Source organism: Branchiostoma lanceolatum, chromosome 1, assembly GCF_035083965.1.
Source record: "Branchiostoma lanceolatum isolate klBraLanc5 chromosome 1, klBraLanc5.hap2, whole genome shotgun sequence".
Classification (NCBI taxonomy): domain Eukaryota; kingdom Metazoa; phylum Chordata; class Leptocardii; order Amphioxiformes; family Branchiostomatidae; genus Branchiostoma; species Branchiostoma lanceolatum.
Genome location: NC_089722.1, coordinates 3,469,898 through 3,489,394, shown reverse-complemented (window position 1 = coordinate 3,489,394; position 19,497 = coordinate 3,469,898). Strand labels below are relative to the sequence as shown.

General features: G+C 43.8%; 2 protein-coding genes across 2 annotated transcripts in view; both read right to left on the bottom strand.

The window, feature by feature from the left end:
• Positions 1-1,489: 1,489 nt before the first annotated feature.
• On the bottom strand, positions 1,490-2,386 carry LOC136437331 (uncharacterized). Its single transcript, XM_066432249.1, has 2 exons — positions 2,015-2,386; positions 1,490-1,951 (listed from the first exon to the last, which is right to left on the bottom strand). The coding sequence occupies exons 1-2, from the start codon at positions 2,384-2,386 to the stop codon at positions 1,490-1,492; spliced, it is 834 nt and encodes a 277-aa protein (XP_066288346.1).
• The window catches only part of LOC136430015 (neuronal acetylcholine receptor subunit alpha-2-like), a 37,245-nt gene continuing 20,124 nt past the window's right edge, over positions 2,377-19,497 (bottom strand). The window contains exons 3-7 of the mRNA XM_066420239.1: positions 14,618-14,757; positions 12,702-12,746; positions 9,941-10,050; positions 4,434-5,532; positions 2,377-2,758 (exon numbers count right to left, since the gene is read on the bottom strand). Coding sequence (XP_066276336.1) covers positions 2,621-2,758; positions 4,434-5,532; positions 9,941-10,050; positions 12,702-12,746; positions 14,618-14,757 — 1,532 coding nt within the window. The 3' untranslated portion in view covers positions 2,377-2,620. The remainder of the gene's footprint in view (positions 2,759-4,433; positions 5,533-9,940; positions 10,051-12,701; positions 12,747-14,617; positions 14,758-19,497) is intronic.

Genomic DNA, 19,497 nt, shown 5'->3' with positions numbered 1-19,497 from the left:
TTCTACCTTGACCCACTGTTGAGCAGTCAAGTTATTAAACCAAAGAAATTACATCTTCGGCTGCAAACTTAACCTGAACCAAAAACATGTTGATACGCAACTAATGCGGACTTGTATCTATACGCACCAGTGTGACAGGGGCTTAAGCGGGTATCTCACCACCGCGACTAATTGCGCCTAACTGCGAAAGGCTATTACAAAACCGGGCCAATTTGATGCCTGAATTTTTGGTGGAAATTTCGAAAAAATTGAAATTGGCAAAATACATTGGTTTTCAATTCAGTTTCAACACTGCTATTTCCAATGAAGTTATCTTGTATCTGACTTAAGGACGAATTTAGCCGAGAATGTGACATTTTGGGCGCGACCATTTTATTTCTAGAGGCCAGTCACGTATTTTACCCGTGCGTCGCACGTTAGTGTGGCCGCTAGCTATAGGGAAAATTGGCGAAGTTGCCACAATGACTTGCGCAGTCCAGCGAGAGACCCGCTTTACAACAGTCCATCAGTAGGTAGGAATAGCACGTCGCCAGAACGTAAGCAAGAACTTCCGTTTAAGGTCGTATTCGCGCATTTAAGGTTAATATTTCGAATATAGGTTCATTTAGTTGTGTCCAAAGACATATCTTATGCAACGGCTGTTAATCCGATGTAACGTTGACCAAAGAGATCGAGAACGAAAGAGATTCGGCAGTTACAATAGGTTTAAACAGCAGGCTAATTGCCGTATACGCTTTACGTTCTGGCGACGTGCTGGTAAAATGGGGAGCCCTTTGGTCATGCGCACAAAGTGAATCCAGTGTTGCTACATGTGCTGTGTTGCCCCAGGTTTATCTCGATGTACGACTATACATCAGGTACTCTACCTTTGTTTGAAAAATATCCAGCAGCTAATCTGATGATGGAAGGGTTTTCTGGCCTTATCCTGAATAGAGCACGCCTAAGCAAAAATCGAAGGTTTATGTTCAGACGAAGATCGTGTAGGGCCGGTAATGGTCTCTACAAATACGTGTGTATTGGTTGGTCCTGAAAATGTGCTCTTGAATTATGGCGATCGTTGAATGGCCATAAAGCTGCTAGATAATGGCTACGTTTGCTGTTTTGTTTCTTACCGGTAGAAGTCGCTTGTGATACATCATTGTAAAGAATTGAACTTAGCATATCATACCTTAAGCCTAACATTCCATAAAGTGGCTGTATGTGAGACACTTATCCACTACCAGATCAATCAGCCATCGTCTAAGCAGAATGGTTTGTTTTTGTCCTTGGTGACGTCTGTCGTTGTAGTAAAAGTCCATTACCAAAAGCGGCGGAGGTGGATCCGGGCCGAGCGGCTATATCCGGGTGGCTGTACCCGGGTGGCTGTACCCGGGCGGTTGTACCCGGGAGGTGGACCCAGGCGGCTGTACACGGGAGGTGTATCTATACGGCTGTACCCGGGCGGCCGTACCCGGGCGGCTGTACCCGGGAGGTGGATCCGGCCGGGCGGCTATACCCCGGCGGCTATACCCGGGCGGCTGTACCCGGGCGGCTGTATCCGCGTGACTGTGCCCGGGCGGTGTATCCAGACGACCGTACCTGGGCGACTGTACTCGGGAGGTGGATCCGGGCGGCTGTACCCGGGCGGTGGATCCGGGCGGCTGTAACCGGGAGGTGGGTCCGGGCGGCTGTACCCGGGCGGTGGATCCGGGCGGCTGTAACCGGGAGGTGGGTCCGAGCGGCTGTACCCGGGCGGTGGATCCGGGCGGCTGTAACAGGGAGGTGGGTCCGGGCGGCTGTAACAGGGAGGTGGATCCGGGCGGCTATACCCGGGCGGTTGTACCTGGGCGGCTGTACCCGGGAGGTGGATCCGGGCGGCTGTACCCGGGCGGTTGATCCGGGCGGTTGGTCCGGGCGGCTGTAACAGGGAGGTGGATCCGGGCGGCTGTACCCGGGCGGTGGATCCGGGCGGCTGTAACCGGGAGGTGGGTCCGGGCGACTATACCCGGGCGGTTGTACCTGGGGAGTGCTGTACCCGGGGAGTGCTGTACCCGGGGAGTGCTATACCCGGGGAGTGCTGTACCCGGGGAGTGCTGTACCCGGGGAGTGCTGTACCCGGGGAGTGCTGTACCCGGGGAGTGCTATACCCGGGGAGTGCTGTACCCGGGGAGTGCTGTACCCGGGGAGTGCTGTACCCGGGGAGTGCTGTACCCGGGGAGTGCTGTACCCGGGGAGTGCTGTACCCGGGGAGTGCTGTACCCGGGGAGTGCTGTACCCGGGGAGTGCTGTACCCGGGGAGTGCTGTACCCGGGGAGTGCTGTACCCGGGGAGTGCGGTACCCGGGAGGTGGATTCTTGGTGATGATGTCGTGTGCTGTTGACGTAAGTAGAGGCTGCTGATAAATCATCTGTTCCTTCACTGTTCCATGTTGAATGAATGTTGGCCTTGCCGCTTCAAGTTCCTACGGACGTCGTCCCACACTACCTGCTGCTACTTCCTTTAAGGATTATCTGAACAGCGTCCAAATAAGGAGGCCCGTTCCTTGAGAGGGAACTTAACCTCCCAGTCCGTGTATTTTACCCGTACTGAGGACGAAAGTTCAAGCCATGGAGAGGTCGTTCTTGTGCCAGGCCCAGCCTCGCTATGACCTCTGGCCGGTGATTTCGAACAGCACCGGCTGAAGGAACAGGCCGATCGTTCCCAGGATGCACATGGAGACGAAGATCCAGAGGAAGATCCGGTCGATCACCATGGCAACGTACTTCCAGTCCTCGTTCACCTGGAGAATTTCAAGTCAAGTTGTGTTATCACATTTCGAGACGCAAGACGAACAAACATCACTTTTATACAAAAATCTGAAATTACTTATCAATTGTACAATTTTGAAAGTGACAAAAGCCTCTAATAGCATCAGGTTGCATTAGGTAGCTATACTAACTCCACCTTGCGACATGACTTTGTTTAGAAAGTAGATTTTTGGCTACGCCTTAGGGGCGAGCCAAATGATGTAATAAACCGCCAGCCACTTCCTTATTCATTGCCATCGGCAGAAAGGTGGTTATAACAGCTGAAGACATAGGGTTGGGTACCGGTACATGGTACTGGTACAAAACCGGTATTTCCTACTGGACCAAAATAAATCGGACCGAATAAAAACTTTTTTTCTTCAGCCGTTTGGAAAATTACTGTGATGTGATAGGTTAGACATGGGAGCAGTTCTGTCTTTTTGTCGCGAAGGTTGACCACTTTGAAGTTGCTTTTTAAACAGTCAGCACTAATAATAATGTGCACTCGAAATAAAAATGTCATTCCCATGTACAATTTTAACATTATTTCTAGGGTCATCGGGGACTTATACTAATGTTCTCCAAAATGATATTACTACCGTACTACTATAATCAGGCCCAGACCTTCACCTGATCCTCTGGACCTGGTTCTGGACCTGAATGTTCTGTGCCAGTACCCACCCCTAGGTCTGAAGTGTTTGGATGGTATTCAATGAGGGGAAATCAAAGATGAAGAATGGAGTAAATGGGCAGTTGGGTCGATGTCTTGCACGGCCCTGTCAGAGGTTACATCAATACTGTGGAACAAAGCGATTACACTCTGCACTTTTATGGTACCCCTCGTCATAGAGGTTGTTTTATTTTAGCTACACACTACTCATTTACAGGACTAAAGCGACAGGCGTCTGGTGTTGAAAACGAGCTTGCAAGAACTGACTGGGTGGATATGTTTTTCATTGTTCCACATTTTACTAGTGATGACTATATGATGGATTCCCCTGTCTCCTGACAGAGTAGTAGGCTTACAAGTCATTTGCCAAGGTGGGCCCTCATGTGAGAGTGTAGACCAATGTCAAATAACATGCTCTTCACTTCTTTTGCTTTCTTTACTACTTTTCTTTACGCAACTCTTCAAACGGAATAAGAAGGTTTCGTTAATTGTGAATTGTAAAAAAAAAAAAATTGTGGAACAACACCCAAAGACAGCTCTGTGTAAGCACCGGGCCTTGGTAGAAAATGCGGTCACCACCGGCCGAACACTGCCATCCCTCCCGACGTTCTAGTCTACCGCCACATGCAGGTGTGTGGCCGCGTGAATGGAGGCCACACCTCTCTGGCGTCTGCTCGTGCTACGACCATGCGACATGCTGGAGGAATGATCGAATGTTCAGCCGAGAAATATCGTTGCGACCACATTTCTAGTCTTAAAAGTCACGCAGTCGCTGTTTCTGAGGAGGGAAGGAGGGGGGGGGAGTTCCCTTCATCAGAAACACCTGCCAGGATGGCTTCTAAGACTAGTACCAACTCACTTGCCTCCATAAACAGGTCTACACATACGGGACATATGGACATCCGGGACATATGGACATCCGGGACATACGAACATTCGGGACCAAGGCGCGGTTTAGCATGTGAGCGACCTGTTGTGGAGGCAAGTCTTTAACTTACGCTGTCGGCTTCGTCCTTGGCTCGTAGGGTTTCTGCAATGTAGTTGACGCCCTTTGCCGCCCTTAGTATATCTGGCGAATACTGATAGGACTGAAATTGGGCCCTGGCCTGCGCTTGGGACGGCCGGGGGTCGCACGTGTTGTATTTTTCGGCGCCACCCACACCGGGGTTGCCGGACACGTTTGTTACGCTAACCTTTGCCCCGTGCCTCGATCTCATTTTGGGCGTCGTCATTCTGGGCAGTGTTTTTGACTCGTAATCGTACACGTCAGCTTTGGTTTTGGGTTGGTGGTGATGCTGGTGTAAATGCTTCTCTTCCAAGTTCACGTCCGATTTTAGTTCTAAGCCATTAACATCCCGGAATTCGTTCATAAACGACATCTGCTTGTCTGTCTTTTGGGGCCTTTTCATGCAGAGCAATCTGGGCAAGATGTCAATGAAGATTTTACGAACCCACACGGGCATGCGGTGGGTGCTCGGCGAGCGATAGTGAATGTTCAACACGAACACGGTAATCACGATCGAGAGCGTTACGAATATCATAGTGAACAGGAGATACTCTCCAATGACAGGGATTACGATAGAGGTTGCCGGAATGATTTCCGTGATCAGGAGAAGGAACACCGTCAGAGAGAGTAACACAGAAATGCAGAGGGTAATCTTCTCTCCGCAGTCGGAGGGGAGGTAGAACACCAGGACTGTGAGAAAGGAGATCAGAGCACACGGCACAATGAGGTTAATAGTGTAGAAGAGAGGGAGCCTCCGAATAACAAAAAAGAACGTGATATCTGGGTAAACTTCCTCGCAACACTCGTATTTGATGATGTTCTTCTGGCCGGGGGCGTCGATGATGACCCACTCGCCGCTCTCCGAGAAGCCCCCCTGGTCGACGTGGTCGTCCATCATCATCAGGTCGATCTGGAAGCCGTCGTACGTCCAGGAGCCGAACTTCATGGAGCAGTTCTGCTGGTCGAACGGGAAGTACGTCACCTCGATCTCGCAGGAGGACTTGTAGACGGCGGGCGGCTCCCAGGTGACCATGCCGTCCGAGCTGATCTGGGCTTTAGTGTTGTGCTTCACGGCGTAGTTACCATCAGCACTGTAGGAGGACACAAGGAACAAAACGTCAGTCAATAGTTTCATCAGATTGGAATATCAAGGTTCTTCAGAATTCATAAGCAAGACATAATATACAATCACCGTCAGTCACCTTCCTCAGGGCAGTACTTCAGCTAGGTGTCGCTGCTAACAGTGCGGTCCCAATACAAAGATGACTATGATCTTGCGGCAATAAATTAAACACGAGGAAAGTAAACAACTATCAGTTAATTTTTAAGAACGTCTATACCCCTAACTACATCTGTGAATGGTTTAGTTCCTGTCAGCGCTGTAGGAGGACACAAGAAACAACACGGTATAAAAGAGTTCTTTGTACATAATCAAGTAATTATTCAAGCCGATCGTCCGACTCGACGTATTGGTGACTGTTTGTCACCTTCCTCATGGCAATGCTGACTGGTCCTATTTCGCACTGCAGCTAGGTGTTGCTGCTAACAGTGCGGCCCAGACACTGTTGTGCTTGACGGCGTAGTTACAATCAGCACGGTAAAAGGACACAAGAAACAACAACGTCCGTGAATAATTTCACCAGGTTAGAATATCCCCAGACAACAAGAATCTTTTTTTTTTCAAAACCAATATGTTATATACAATCACGTTTCGCTGACCGTCTGTGACCTTCCTCAGGGCAGTACTGCAGCTAGGTGTCGCTGCTAACAGTGAGCTCCCAAACGTTGCCCGGCCCAGTATCAATCAATAACCAGATCGTAAAGTGTTGTCATATAATATATACAAGGTCAATATTGTCCAGCAGCAATAAACAAGAGGATAGTAAACAATTGTCAGTTACTTGTTAAGAATGTCTGAACCGCCCTTATTACGCTTGCAGCTCGAAAAAGAAATAAAAGAAAAAGATCTATGGTGCCTGAATTTGACCAGAGTTGATATTAAAGAATTTTTTCAAAAATACTGTTTCTGAATAATGGAGGTAATGTCTGTGATGATGCCAGGTAGGCTAGAGGCGAAAATCACTCCGCGCGCTGATGTCATTCGTAAAATTGACTTGCTGTGGCCTTAATTACGAAAAGTAATTCAGTGTGTCGTTTTTGGTCCTTCGCCATGACATGACGCGGCATTTCCACCAAGCTGTTATATGAGACGATCCGTGATGTTATTAAAGACTGGCTCAGTCATGTAGAAAATTGACGTGTTACATTTTGCATTTTACATGAAAGCAAACGCAACGACGCATGCGAAGGACTGAATTTGAATCAAACCTTCACAATTTTGCATAATTGGCGGCTGTTACGTTACAGAAATTTAGTTTGCAAGTTCTTAGATAATGATAATGAGTTTTATTCGCAAGTTCTTATCCCAGGGCGAATTGCAACATGAAACAATGTATAGAGAAATTATGCAGACTGTGCAAGTTAACAATGGTGACAAGTGGAACAAGTGACCATTCTAAGAAATGCTACGGAATACAATCTAAAAGCTTTTTGGATTTGGCCTCTTCTTTTTTTTTTTGAAGCAGTGGAAGACGAGGGGTCCCACTTTTTCTGCAATGAGTGGGTTTTGGGGGTTAACAGTTTTCTTGGGAATTGTAGTTTTCGTCAGTAAACAATTGAAAATTGTGTTTTGGTGGCTTCTTTGAATAATAGCTCAGGTTCTTAATCTAGATCTGATCGTTAAATGGGCAGATTGTGAGTATTTTCTTTTATACACTGATAAACCTAGGAAAGACAAACACCCCCCCCCCCTACACACACACTGGCAACAGAAGGGCAATACTGCGCATGTGTGAACTAATCATCCCAATTCCAGTCTTTCGGAACAGCCCCTACGGCCTCCAAAACTCGACGGTACTATCTTTACCTACACGGCCAGGTCATGTCACTTTCAACTGAACTAGACTAAATTTTAATTTTCTTGGGCCTTCAAATCGTCTAATTTGAAAGAAAAAAACTTTCGTACAATTCGTAGGCATGTGGTTTCGTAGGCATGTGGGTGAAAATACATGTCGTTGGACTTTTGCTGTTGGTGTCAATGTCTATCCCAGCCTTTTCTGTTTAGTTTTGCTACATCATAGCTCTTGTTCGACTTCCACCGCAGCGCATTGGTTATCAATAACCCATTATCTTCGCCACAGCAGGCACGATGTACGCATTGATTTTCCTGAAGCCAAAGTATTAAGCCTGGCGCAGTAAGAGCTATCCTAGCGTGTCGACAACCGCTTTCATTCTAGCTGCCGCCCTGAAGAAAATGTTCGTCATATTTCTTCATTCAACAGACATCTCATACAATGGTGTATTCAGCCGTAAGAAACACTAGCTCGGCTGCAGTCAACTAAAACTAATTATTACATAATGCATCTTGACGCACATCAAGATGAGAAACGTTTTATAACGAGAGAGGTATACAGGTGTTATTTCTGACAATGGAACCTCTTCAACGTTCTCAACACGTGTGCGGACTCAAAAGCATCGTTAAACCCCTTACGGGCGCTGAACATCAATCTGCCTTCCTCATAAATGGCAACGATAACTTGTAGCGTGAGTCATGGCGTAATCCGCTCATGCAATATTCCGGTAGAGGTTCAGCGAGGGTTAAGCCGCATTTGGCTTCATTCTATGGATGGCATTCACCCGCGCATGAATTTTCCTCCGTTTCCAAGAAAGAAAAATAACTACGGAATCTCATACCTCATAATGTATTAAGAGGTTTTTGTGGATCTCTTGTTTCATCTTCAATGATCTCTAAGCTGTCTAAAGTACTCTATGTATAAAACACTGCATTGGGAAAACTCTGGACTGGGCCAATATTCTAGTTCCTGCTACATTTTTGGGACCTTTCTAACACTTATGACCCAACTTCCAGTTAATGTCGAAGTGCCTACGTGTGGAACTGCAACTACAATCCATTGCTTACGTGAAGTTGTCTAAACGTTTTCGAGAAATTCGTCAAATTTTTGTGTTGGCAATTGCAGTTCGACTTTGAAACAGAATGACTTCTACGAACACAGATGAATATTTATATGCAATTCCATCGCTACAACTGGCTGAGATTCGGAGATTACTTCCGGACGTTTCGAGTGACATCCATCACTCTTGTTCAGCGTCACTTGAATGAAATTGCAGAACGAATAAATTCTAGTACATGTAACTTGCACAAAAAAAACGGTTGAACGTGTCAAAGTCACCAACTCCTTATAAGGATCGTATGCTAAAGAAGAGTGTTGAATGTCATTTTTTTTTTATTCTATTGGAATTGCAACGGTGCAATACACGTGGGACACAGGCACCTATTGCTGATGTCGTGACCCACACACATAAGGTAGCCGTTTTTACACTTGGCTGGAGTGGGGAAAGTCGTGTAAAGTGCCTTTTTCCCAAGTACACAACATCGGTGGCGTCAGGGGATTCGTACCCGGGACCCTTGTGTTCTGGGCCGAAAACCCTGCCGTTACGCCACACGAACCCACTGGATGTCACTTGAAACGCCCGGAAGCAATTTCCGAATCTTATCCACTTGAAGAAATTGTACTGTATTTGAATATGAATCTGTGTTGGTAGAAGTCATTCTGTATCAAAGTTGAACTGCAATTGCGATTACAAAAATTGGAATTGCCCTAATTTTTCAAAAACGTTAAAAAGTTGAAGATATGGAATTTTATTCAAATGTTGTAATACCTGGATGTCTAACGTTCAGAATCAGTCCTTTGCTTAATCTTCTATTCATTGTTTTTTTTTTTTCATTTATGTCCTTACATCTTGATTGGGTGTATTTTTGATGTTGTTCACGTGTGTTGTTATATCTCCTTGTTGTTATTTGCTTTGTTATTATTTATCGAATTGTTTCCTTGTTTATTTGGTAGGTAACTTTTCTGTGTTAAAGAATCTTGTTAAAGAAAAATGGGAAGGAATCTTATAGATCAGATTGATCTCTACTTTCCCCAGCACAATTCATGTATTTTGATTAGTTATATGTATGTATTAATTTCTTTTTACCTGTGCGAAATGAAAAAAAAATACAAAAATACAAAAATACAAAAATACAAAAATGCAAAATGCAAAAATACAAAAATGCAAAAATGCAAAAATGCAAAAATACAAAAATGCAAAAATACAAAAATACAAAAATACAAAAATACAAAAATACAAAAATGCAAAAATTAAAAAATTAAAAAATTAAAAAATTAAAAAATACAAAAATACAACAATAAAAAAATACAAAAATGCAAAACTATAAAAATACAAACATACAAACATACAAAAATACAAAACTATAAAAATACAAAAAATACAAAAATGCAAAAATACAAAAATACAAAAATACAAAAATACAAAAATACAAAAATACAAAAATACAAAAATACAAAAATACAAAAATACAAAAATACACTGAACGTGACACAGATGAACCTTAAGCGCAGTTGCTGTTGTACTTACTTGTTGTACAGCACGATGTCCGGTAACCAGATCATGTCGGACGGCACCCGGATGACGCTGACTCCGTGGTACTCCTCAGGATCCCAGCACAGCTTACTGTCCTTCCATTTCTACACGGGGAAATTTCAAAAAAATATTTGCACAGTACGTAAAATACATGTACTGTTTTATAGCAACTCTAACGCATGACTAAGCAAGCTTACTGTCCTTTCATTTCTGTAGGGAGAAACGAAAGAATCTTTGTGCCGTACTTTTTTTTTCAGGTTTGCGTAGCAAAACCTTTGTTGGATCCGTTGGCATGTGTGGTGGCCGCCGTCTTGATTTTCTGACGTGGCAGGGCAGCCATACCATTTTATTGGGAGGGGTGTTTTTTGGGGTCGCTAGCGTTCTCACTATTTTTAACAATTCAACTGTCTATTTCTAACAATTCAACTGAAATAAAAAGAAAAATTCAATGCCAATTCATATTTATAAAACGACCCCGTAATCGCTAGACTAACATAGCACATCTGAAGCATATGTAGCACAAATACTTAACTCTAGTTTGTTTGTTTGTTTGTTTATTTATTTATTTATTCATTTATTCATTCTACCAGGGGAAATCATGTCGCCAGCTGGCGATTTTCAATGAGGCCTGGGGGGAAAACCCCAAACAAGGTTACGTAAAATACATCTATTCCATCAACTCGATGTCATGACTGAGCAAAGGGGAAATCATTTCCGCTCAATCGCAGAACGCGTAATGGCTTCCTGGGAAGGGCATCTCGGCTGGAGCTGCATCCGTCTTTCGGAAGGGACGTAAAACGGGGTTCCCGTGTTTGAGGAGGTGCTTCGAGCACGTTAAAGGGGAAGGGCTAGCAACCCCTCCCTGTAAAGATATACCCTACCACTGAAACAGCGAGGAAACTTGCTGACCTGTGTGGCTCTAGGCACGACAAGGTGATCAACAACAACCAATAATGTTGTTCTGGCGGTTCGATAGGAAGGCAGACAAATGATTGAACCGCGAAAAGCACTTTGCCCTTTCCCCCTTCAAACCAGGGCATGACACTCACAACTGACTTATGAACTTTAATAGCACTACAAATAGCTATTTTTCTCATTTCTCATATGTGACTAATATGCAGCTGTGACAGGAGATGCAATATTTTCTATGTAATGGATGGAATACAGTTGACCAGTATATGACCTTAGTCGTTTTTTGTAATAACATAACGTATTTCTACTCTGAAAATGATTCATTTAAAAGAAGGGTCGGCAACGGAAAGGATGGGAGGATGATATCAGAAACTGGGCAGGCATGACACTAACTGAAAACCTAGAAGGGTGGAGAAAACTGGTTGCCAGATCTTCCGTGGTGCGCCAATGGTCAAATAGTTAGACTGGCAGAGATGAGATGAGATTAGAGATTGCTTCATTCAGTGGAAGACCTTCCATTGAGACTTCTCGGTCTGTCTGCATGATCCTGCGTGCTGTAATTCAGCGGCGTTTCATCTGATACGATGGCCTTGGCACACGGCACGTAATGGGCCACTACCACTCAGCCGCGTTGCGAGGCTGATAGGTATTGGCTGCGAAAATTGAGAGCTGTAGATTATTTGTGAAATGTGAATCCATTGAAGATTGAACTCATGAACGGGACACCGGTTACAAGATTGTGAGGAACGGGGGGAGGGGGACGTTCGTTCGAACGGTCACTAACAAAACGGCTTTCTTTGATAGTTCTGAGGGCGATATTTGGTATGAACTGGTTGCCTAGTGTGGCTAGTTCGTTCGTTGGTTGGTTGGTTGGTAGGTTGGTTGGTTGATTGGTTGGTTGGTTGGTTCGTTCGTTTAGACACTTGTACTGCCTAGTGGCACACAGGGCATTACGTTTCTTTGCTGTTTCAGTAGCAGGGCATATTTTACATGGAGGGGTTGCTAGGCCTTCCTCTTTACCTTGCTCGAGGCACATCATCGAACACGGGAATCTCCTTTACGTCCCTTCCGAAAGACCGGTGCTGCCGTAACCGAGACCTGACCCAGGACTAAACCGACGTCTCCTAGTTAATAGCAATGATTTGGAGCCAGGAGCCCAACTGTGAGACTGAGCTGCAGGTACATTCTACAGATGGGGAGGTGGGCACTGGAATGAAATATTCTTCTGAAGCAGCAGCATCAAATCCAAAGGCCTCGAGACGACAACCAAATAAAAGATCTCTAATAGAATAACTGAAGAAAACCGGAGCTAGGGGCTAGGAAAGGATAAATTCAAGGCTAAAGCCACTAGTAGGAAAGAGATATTGGCATTTACAGATTGATTATTACATTAACGTGCAATAATGTGAGAAACATATGGAGACAAGTCAATGCTTTTAGTGTCGATTTAAGTTTTCTCGTTGTGTAATTGGGACAACGCTTTAGTAATTTATTAGGGTTTGACATACTTTTAATTAAACATATAGATTGACTGTCAGCGTTTCAGTTTGACCGAGTTCCAAGGCCGTAATATATGACTATAGTATGTACTTAGATGTAACAGGTCACAGGTTGACTTGACTGTTAACTACCAACAGAGAATGACCTGCAGGCCGATTTGAGCTTCATCATCATGAATAAACAAACAAAACCTTTCATGCTAATGTAGAGAAGCGTAACGTAATGTAGAAAAGCGTGACGAAGTGTAGAGAAGTGTGACGTAATGTAGAGAAGCGTGACGTAATGTAGAGAAGTATGACGTAATATAGAGAAGCGTGACGTCATGTAGAGAGGTGTGACGTACCTGTTTCAGCCACACATTTGTTGTCATAATCTGGTTCTTCTCGTCCTACAAGCAGAACATGTGTAAAGGTCAAACGTAGATGGAGTCAACATTTCAAAACTATTTCTTTATTTATCTATTAATCTGTAGGGTGGTTCTTTCAGTTAACTATGTAACTGATTTCCATGGGAGCCCGTCACATTACATGACAAATCATAACAAATCAGGATACAAAAGGATAGCTTAACAAAAACTGAATGAGTAATCAATTCACAAAATATGACATAAAACTATAAGGAATAAACTATTCTCCAACTCAAGGAATTTGACTCACAGGAATTTGACTCAGTACCCAAGTGCTGTAGACACGTGCTTTTTACGCACGCGTGACGTCAGCACTAGGTCAAAGTTTATACCGATATAGCTAGGTTAATACACTAATCTGATTGGTCACAACATTGACAGTACAGTAGTCTTTACATGAACATATTCCAGGGTCAAGTAGTCCAAGTGGTTTTATAACAAGGTCATTTTCCCATCGAATAAGTTTAAATTTGGCACAAATGTTAAAGTGTATAATCTTATTGTGACTGAAACATCTCGTTTTGCTGTTCTGATTAGTATGAGCACCTGAGTTGATTTCAAGATGAGTACACCCTTGGAAGTCGGTCAGAGGATCAGTTCCTCTAGATCCGACCCACTCACAATTACTGTTAGAAGCCTAAATCACACCTGTAAAAATGAGCCTGCTATAGAACCAGTGGCCCTTGTTTTGACTCGCCCTCGTAAGAGCGCCGTGTTCATATCAGTAGTGTGAAACCGTTTAGGCACAACAGCTCTTACAAAAGGTCATCGTCTCACAGAACAGATGCAGGTTTGCGATGCCTTCCGCGCGAGCTGTAATTTGTTCTTCCTACTTCTTTGCATTTCTTTTTGACTCACCCTCGTAATAGTGCCGTGTTCATATCAGTAGTGTGAAACCGTTTACAAAAGGTCAACGTCTCATAAAACATATGCGGCTTGGCGATGCCTTCCGCGCGAGCTGTAATTTGTTCTACCTACTTCGTCGCCGGTGTGGTGAGAAAATCGAATTTTCAGTCGCATGGTGAATGGCCTGGGGAGCCAGGTATGTGACCCGCCGGGCTGAGGTAGACATGCACGTTATAATCCGCATCGATTTCTACAGGAAAATAAAGGATGACCAAATTTCTGCTTCCATCATCGTTCCATGATGACGTCCACGCAAATACAGCTCGTTATTAAGCGGTATTTTAAAATGGACTGCACCACATTGCGCCAAACTGCGGAAGGCGCCAAATTTTCGCCTAGAATTGCGATTTTTTTAAAATGGTGCAAATGGGCGCAAAACGGCACAATTACTGCTGATCTCTTTTTGATGAATCTTAAGCAATGTACAATGTTTTTTTTATTCAGTGGAAAAACTGCGCCTTCCCCAGGATAATGCTATTTTTGTTAGTAGAGGTCGTGTATTTTAACCGAGCATCAGATTTTATAGGTACACCGATTGGTCTTCTTTGGCAGTTTCGACTGTATATTTGACCATCCTGACATGACTGTCCATGACAATTAACATTTCAATCAATGATGGCAAGGCAATTATTGGTTTCACAAATGAGACAGTGGCCCAATGTCAGTGAAACATTCGCATTTCTATGTTTTTTATTTTTATTTTCAATTCAACGTTTTGACGGAGGTGGGAGAGGCTATGGGATCGGTCCAATGCCCCCCCCAAAAAAAACACCTTTAGGATGAATTTTGTCTACTTTGCTTTGGGACAGGCAAGGACGACGTGGCACGTCAATCAAGTTTTTCATAACTTATTTGTAACAGTGACACATACAGAGAACAATATAGCCATGTTTACACCTGGGTGGAGTGAAGAAAGTCGTGTAAAGACATAATAGTGCGGAACTTACCACATCCAGAAGCTGCGCGATGGCCAAGCCGAACTCGATGACGACGATGTTGGAGATGTTCGCTACAGGCCGGATCCACTTGTTGTAGTCCCGGAACAGGTCCCGGAACAGCCGCTCTTCCGACTGCGTGGCCACGCCACCTGGAGAAACATTCCAGGAAAATGATTATCATGAGGTTCTCATGATGCACAACCTGAAATATATCTACCGGTGTTAAGCCAGATTTTTGTCCCTGACAAATTTGTCCCCGACTCAATGGACCGATTTTATTTACACACGCGTTTCAGAGTAGACTCCAAGTCGACTCTAACCGGACTCAGCGACTTGAGTCGACACCGAAGACGCGTGTGAAAACCCAGCCATTAGATATATATTTATGTATATATAGGACTTAAAGGGATACTTGTCAATATCAATCTTGAAAGGGCACATATACATGAAAAAGTGACTTTAGGTCCCAGCGACCCAATAACTTAAAGTCTTTGACTAACCTATTCTTATAACCCTCACTTTATGTACTAGAATTCCCTAACCCCACCCTAACGCTAACCTTAACACTAACCCTCTAAATCCACGCATGCGCACTACCCCAGGTAGCGAAAACGTGACTTTGCATTGCATTGAAATATTATCAGCATTTTTGGCAGGATTTTTTCGCCCTCTCGCATCGGTTTTGGGGTCTCCAGAGGACGTCATCCATTAATCAACTGAGTGTGGCCTAATTGAGGCGAAGAATATGTGATTGATGTCGGGCCGTCGGCGTCGCTCCCGCCGTTGTCTGGAGAATCACACGGTTGGGGAAGTTCGCAGCTGCGTCCTTATATACACCCGGGCCGGCTAGCGCTATCTCATCACGTCCGCAATCATTCAGGGTTGCGTTGCGTAGAGGAGGGCTCAGTAAAGAGTAGACAGTAAAAAGAAGAAAACTTTTCATGGCCATCGGGACTAGCCAAAACCATCATGCAAGGCTCAGTAAAGAGTAGACAGTAAAGAGAAGAAAGCTCAAGTTGTACGGCCATGTTTCGTGGTCATCCAGACTAGCTAAAACTATCTGGGTCCCGGACAAAATCTGGGCCAAACGCCATAACCATTACGACAGCACGTCGCCACACAAGGCCAGTAGGGGCTAGTTTATAGCGGGGGTATTGACCTCCCAATATGCTGAGAGAAGCTCTCTGCTGTAATTGCTCGCGTCCGTCCGACTGTGAACGGGTCAGCCATGAGTGACATACTGACGCGCAGTATGGTACCAAGAGTCGCCTGGAGGTGTGTATACGTGGTGAGGTCTCCTATCGGGGGTTTGAGCCGATTTAATTTCTGCAAACTGAAGTTGGTAGATACAAACAGACTCCTCCAATCATGATGATGATGATGATTCATACTCTTAACAACTTGGAGCGTTCACAAATTTTAGCTTCCAGTATTTTCTATAGTACACAATTAAAAGTTTCCGACTCCTCCAAATAGCAGAATATGTGCATTTTGTAACAATAATTGTGTAAGCAAATTATGTAAATTTAGTTTTAGAATGTTCACTATACACAAATATGTACAAATCTCTTATAAGTGCCCTTAAACCAGACCGGAATATGCACGTTTAACGAAGGACGAAATGTTCACATATATATCATGCCATCTAAAAACTAGAATGTGATTTAGAATTACAAATTTGTCTACACATGTTTTAAGAAGAGAAAAGAGATTCTATAGATCAAGGAGGTTAAAATGATATTCTAACCTCCTTGATATAGATATAAATGGAATATATAGATGGAATACAGCAATATCTTTATACTAGAGTTTTGAATCTATCCAAGGAATGCATTTAGCCGTCATTGGACATGAATATACAATAAAGCTACATGTAATCGTCTTTGTCTGCAGTGGAGAGAGACGCCCATTAGCTTTCCAAATCATATTGTTAACCTGGGGGTTCCATTTCAATTCACATTGCAGACAACGTTACCCTCTGGTGAGGACAACATCAGTGTTCCATTGATGGCTAGGTCTGGTGATGGAAGAGGAAGAAGAAGAAGAAGAGGAAATGGAGCAAAAACAACAGGATTCCCTTCCGTTAAAGGTGATATTGACAAGATATAATCGGACCAAACAGAAGGCGTGCTTATAGCACGTAGTCAGATTTGTTTTTTAAAGTACACATTTCTCTCCGTGAATAGTTTCATCAGGTTGGTAAGTCACTGAATATAAAAGACTCTTTTTACACAACCAAGAGATTTCTTCCACCGACGTTTCGGTGACCATCTGTCACCTTCTTCAAGGCAATTCTGACTGGTTCACATAGCAATGCAGCACAGGTGTTGCTGCTTATTTATTTATTTACACATTTCTCTGTTTTCTGCGATTTATTTCCTATCTCAAGTGGACCAGCCCCTGTCATCCCCGTGAATTCCCCACTTGCGCTAACTTGTTGTACTGAGTACCGGAACCTGACTGTTAAAGCTCCCCGCATGGCGGAATTGGAAAGGCCGCTGATCAACATAAGTAATTTGCCGCTTGGCGGCTGAGCGGCCCCGCGCGCAGAAATTGCGGCAGGCTTTTTAATCAGGCGGAACTCTGATGGCCCATTTCCGGCGAGACGTGATGTATGGCCGGTATTAAACCGCACAAAGGCGGGATGGAATATTCATCGGAGCTCAGAAATACAAGTTAAAACTGAAGGTTAACGCCAACGGCCCCAGCCGTCTGCAGGCCGTGTGGAAACCTGAGGCTCGGAGATGTAGCCTCATTTGCAGGCCTTCTAGAAGCGACAGCGTTCATTTATTTTATTTCATTTTAGCGCTGATTAGCGATTTTCAACATGTAGGTGAGGTTCTAATGCAGAGGCGATTTTTATTGTTCAAGTTACTTTTTTTTGGCCTTGCGAATCATAGAACTTTATTGCGAGACTATTGTAGCAGGTACAAAGTATGACAACAACAGTAAACATAGTAGATTTAATTTAGTTCTTCAAAATTATCAGATATTAGCAATAGTTTAATTGCCATGTATGTACAGTTTGACATACATTATACTTGTTACAATTGTCGCGCAATAAAGTGCTTCTTATGTTAAATAAAAATCGTGAATAGGCGCCCCCTTCCACAAATAAACTAGGCTCTACCAGGCTCCGCGGATCGCTGGGAAAATAGTAGAAATTGGCCAAATACGGAGTAAATTGTATGAAGGGAGTCGGCTACGGAGAGAGGGTCCAATACGCCTGCGAATGAAACCCTCAATGGCCAAAGTCCCCCGGCAAATATTCTCCCTATAGCCGGCGCGGTTAGTATGGTAGAGACTACAAATAAACGCCGGTGCTTTTAGAAGACCTGCAGACTGAGGCTATTGAGATGTGGGGCCAACATGCAGCTATCCTGGCCAAATGGCCCCTACAGATGAAGACACGGGTCAGCGGGCACGTGAGCCATCCATTACCGTGGCAGGCGTGAAGGGGCCCGCGTCGCGCCCGGCATAAATATCACCACGGCCGTTATTAGATGAGGGTCTGCAAGCTCTTTTCCGTAAGGCGTAGGGGGCCTATTTTTATTTCGTAATTCGTAGGGAAAGCCGTCTTAGTCATGTCATACGTAGCGAGGATAACAAATTTTGTGTAATCGTCTCCCTTAATTTTAGGGTGATACATAGACGGTTCTTCTGAATTCAGCGCAAAGCGTTGGCAGGACCCCCATACAGACCCTCTTAGATGTCAGATGATGCCGCTATGGGTTCGAGTACCGTATTGCACGGCACGTTCCGACCTCTCACCTAAAGCTAATGGACTAAGCCTCTCCAGCGCGATACAATTCTGCAAGCGAATATATATTTATATATTCATACACCTAAGCAATATAGACAAATTTATATTTCTAATGAGTTTAGACAAACCATTGATTATGAACCATATCTGCTCTTACGTTTTTATTATTACGAGAAAGCTAGGAGAAGTCAAATCCATGTAGTTTATCATTCTTGCAGTAATTTGACAGTGTATAGATTTATCTGTATACTAGTATTCTTTTGTTGTGACCTGTACTTATCCCAGTGGGTATATGTGTACAGTAAAGGTCTTTATTCCTTCATTCATTCATTCATTTATCTATTTATCTATGAATCTTTAAGGTGGACTCTGAACATCATCAGCGCAAATTGCCGCGGCGGGCTCCGTACCGTATTGCACGGCACGGTCCGACCTCTCACCTAAAGCTAATGGACTAAAACTCTCTAGTGCGATACACTTCTGCAAGCGAAGATATCATGTCATCTGTAATAGAAAAACTCGGTATATTTTTCCACACATGCTTTAAGAAGAGGGAAGAGATTTTATAGATATTGATGGAATAAAGCACGTTCTGACCTCTCACCCGGGCCTAATGGACTAAAACTTTCTGGCCCGATGCACAATCTGCATGCGAAGATACGCACAAAGGCGTTGCTATTTCAAGATTTTCTTCTTATGTTGCTGTAATGGTATGATTCTCACATTGTTATCTAGCGATGCCGCCCTGTAAGCAATGAAACACGAACAAGCATACTATGTTTTTTTGTTTTTTTAATTCAAGTTGGAAGACATTACAGACTCAAATTAACAAACGAATATTAGCGCCACCGCGAAGCATATATTCAAAATACATAAACGTAAATAACATAAGCTACAATACAGAATTGTAAGGAAATATGATGACCCTACTTGTAACAAAATGTGATAAAATTAATAGATATGCATGAAGGAAATGATACATTATAACAAAAAGTTGTTGGAGACAATTTTTCAAGTTGATCCTCCAACATACCTATGATGATATGACGTTTTTGTTATCCCTATTAATATGAATTTTCGGATTGAAAATTTCTGGATTCCATGGCTCAACGAAGGTAAGCCCAAA